The following is a 3,371-nucleotide window of genomic DNA, read 5'->3' as shown; positions in this document are numbered from 1 at the left end:
GTGTTGAGCTGCAAATTTTACCAGGCCCTTATTCCTGTCTTCACCTTTGACCCTTCCGTTGTGACCGCCCTCTCCAGAACGTCTCTCAGATTGCCCCAGCAGTCCAGCGTCTGCACTCTCCTCCCCCTCAGATTCAACACTGCATCAACCCCTCATCATCGCCTTCATCACCCAACGGTCCCACTAACCCCAGTGCCACCATGGTGGTGATGAAGATGAAGTTCCCCTTTGAGAAGAGGGTGAAGCTGGCCCAGGGGCTGTGGCTGCTCTCCTGGATGACCACATTCGCTGGAGCATTCACTTTCACCCTGGGCTGCTTCCTCAAGACGGAGCTCCGCAGGAGGCAAGAGGTACCTCTACACAGTTGTAATGGTCAACATAGTTTTACTGGCTTCCACTGTGATGCTCATCATGCAATATATTTCTTATTCACTTCACTTTCTCAGAATGTGTTGGGCTATATAAATTCAATGAAGTTATGGAATTCCAATGAGTGATACAGCCTCTGAATAATGGTCATAAAAGACAATGGCAAGGATTATCAGAAGGGGAAAGTTGAGTGCTTATTGTGTGTGGTTCTACTTATGGGAACAAGATTATGCATACCAAGAAAAAAGTATTGGAATAAACACCTCATGCAAAATTCAGGACACTGTGGTGAAGAGTTAGACTGTATTGAAGTATGCATAGCTGTTAAAATGGATGAGTAGTGAGCAACAAGGCTTTCACAGAAATGATGCGCAGGAGGAAACTGTCTCTGCTCTGAAAACGCTTGACAACCTAGTTAATGTATAAGCTGATAATAAGGATTAGAAAACTGTCTTGTACAATAATCTGACCTATAGGTTGAGTGACTGGATGATTGACAGTTGTATGACAATCCAGTTAATGATCTACCTCTTTGCAGCAATAACTCTAGTGGCCGGAAAAGCATACACTAAACGGTTACACAGAAACAGAAACACATCATCAGTGCCTGTATTAAATCTCTATGGCTTTGCTATCATGCTGTTTGGAGAGGGTCTGCAAACTCTTCTCATAGAGTTGTTTGTTGAGAGCCTGGGGCATCACATACAGCATCTCATACAAGTTCAACTGAGATGTCCAATACTGTTGTCACCATTGTCACCCTCATATCTACATTGGAGAAAATCATATCCATTATTGATTATTGATCCAATGTGTTTACCTCCTCAATAGACCATGAAATTAATCACCTCTACATTTCCATATACTAAAACATGAAATGATTGATATAAACCAGAAATAATGTCTAAGAGGTCTTTCAGGGTTACTGCATAACTGATGCATGGGGTTCTGCCTACAGGTGATGGATAACACAGATATTCATGTTGTGCCCAACACCATGATGGTAGTAGGTCTGGCCTCCCTGGGTATCAACTACTTTGCTGGCCGTATCTGCCAGGACGTCCTGGATGCCAGTCGCTTCCCACGCTGGAAGACCTTCCTGAAGCCCTATTTCTGTGTTTCCCTCTTCTTCACCTTTCTCATGCTGATAACCGTCATCATGAGTTTCGCCATGAAGGGTAACTTGACGGGCTCTCTGAAGATTGGCCTGAAGAACGGCATCCGCTTCTACAAGGACACAGACACCCCAGGCCGCTGCTTCCAGAAGCAGACCATCGACCGCATGCAGATGGAGTTCCAGTGCTGTGGAAACACCGACTTCAAGGACTGGTTTGAGGTCCAGTGGATCAGCAACCGTTACCTAGACTTCAGCTCTAAGGACGTGAAGGAGTGAGTGATGGTGTAATATTACAGGATTAGCCTAACAGCCTATTGCTTTGGTAGACTGGGAGAATCCCTTCTTTCGTAGATTAACTCTCTGTATAATTGACTGTATGGGAAATGATGCCGTTTAGATGATACAACGGCAAGATATAGACCCTCTCTTCTCTGACCCTCTCTCTCTCCCTCTCCAGCCGCATCAAAAGCAACGTGGATGGCCGTTATCTGTTAGATGGGGTTCCTTTCAGCTGCTGCAACCCCAGATCCCCACGACCCTGCATCCAGTATAGCCTCACCAACGACTCAGCCCACTACAACTATGAGCACCAGACTGAGGAGCTCAATATCTACATTCGTGGCTGCAGGGAGGCCCTGGTCAACTACTACATGGGCATGATGAACACCATTGGGGTTGGAGTGCTGTCTGTCTTCCTGATGCAGGTACTGTGTCCATATGGAGTCAAATAAAATACATTGTCCTGTGTGGCAATTGGAATTACATATGACTGGAATCCTGCCTGTGGCCTCAAAGTGGGCACAATTGTTCAGGCTGTAATTTTCAGGATGGTCTGATAGTACTGTAATCTGCATATGTAGCTGGCTAACTTTTGAATAATATATCCACATTTAACCTCTCTCCCTTCCCTTCCTCCTCCTCCTCCCCCCCCAGGGGTCTGTGCTGGTCAGCCTGCGGTTCCTGCAGACGGCCATGGAGGCGGTGGCAGGGCAGGAGAACACTGAGATCGAGACAGAGGGGTACCTGCTGGAGAGAGGGCTGAAGGAAACGATGATGGAGTACCTAAATCCTGTACTGACGATCCTCATGCTGAACGAGGTGGGCAGTGCTGAAGACGGTGGTGCTGAAGCTGGGGCAGCTGGCCACTAAGGGGATAAATCTTATGGTTTAAAACAGGGTGGTGTAGGGGGAAAAGATGGCACTGCATTGGATGATAATCTAAACTGGACACAAACATCTGTTTTTTCTTTGATATCACAATCCAGTCTCACACTGATATGTTTACATGTAATATGTTTTACCCCAAAATGAGTGACATGATCATGCTATCCATCTCAGTCACTTAAGGGCAAATATATTTTTGTATCAGTTATCCCAGAGCATGGCACACCAGTTTGTTGTAAGTACCCATGGCCACATTTATTTATCTCACTAATTGCAATTCACATTAATTAGACACTCACTCACACGCGCACGCGCACGTGCACGCACGCACACACACACACACACACACACACACACACACACACACACACACACACACACACACACACACACACACACACACACACACAAGGCTAACATAATACTAATAAAGTCACCCCAAACCCATGCCATTCATAATACCCCCATGATTAATTACCTGTTCAATATTTATATGTACTCTCCAAAGGAAAAACAGGATTGTGTGCAAGATTTAATGTAAGATTCTTTCTACCAGTTCACAACCAAGAACCCACCTTGGAGTAAAATTATGTTCTAGTTCATTAAAGAGAACAATGATATAATTGAAATAGACACAAAACCAGTTGACCTGGATATTCAATGACCTTACCATAACACTGGGGAAAGAATGTCTAATCTGTCTGAATCTGAAACAGGCAAA

The 3,371-nt window shown here is 45.0% G+C and overlaps 1 protein-coding gene across 1 annotated transcript; it reads left to right on the top strand.

Annotated features, from left to right (window-relative positions):
* Positions 1-200: 200 nt before the first annotated feature.
* Positions 201-2,635, top strand: rom1a (retinal outer segment membrane protein 1a; the record flags this gene model as incomplete). The annotated part of the gene is made up of 4 exons (XM_083665223.1): positions 201-350; positions 1,328-1,758; positions 1,944-2,190; positions 2,420-2,635. 4 exons carry the CDS (start codon positions 201-203, stop codon positions 2,633-2,635), a joined length of 1,044 nt encoding a protein of 347 aa, XP_083521349.1.
* Positions 2,636-3,371: the final 736 nt, after the last annotated feature.

Source organism: Argentina silus (assembly GCF_951799395.1).
Source record: "Argentina silus genome assembly, chromosome: 2".
Classification (NCBI taxonomy): Eukaryota; Metazoa; Chordata; class Actinopteri; order Argentiniformes; family Argentinidae; genus Argentina; species Argentina silus.
The sequence above is the reverse complement of the archived record's forward strand: the minus strand, read 5'-3'. Positions and strand labels throughout refer to the sequence as shown.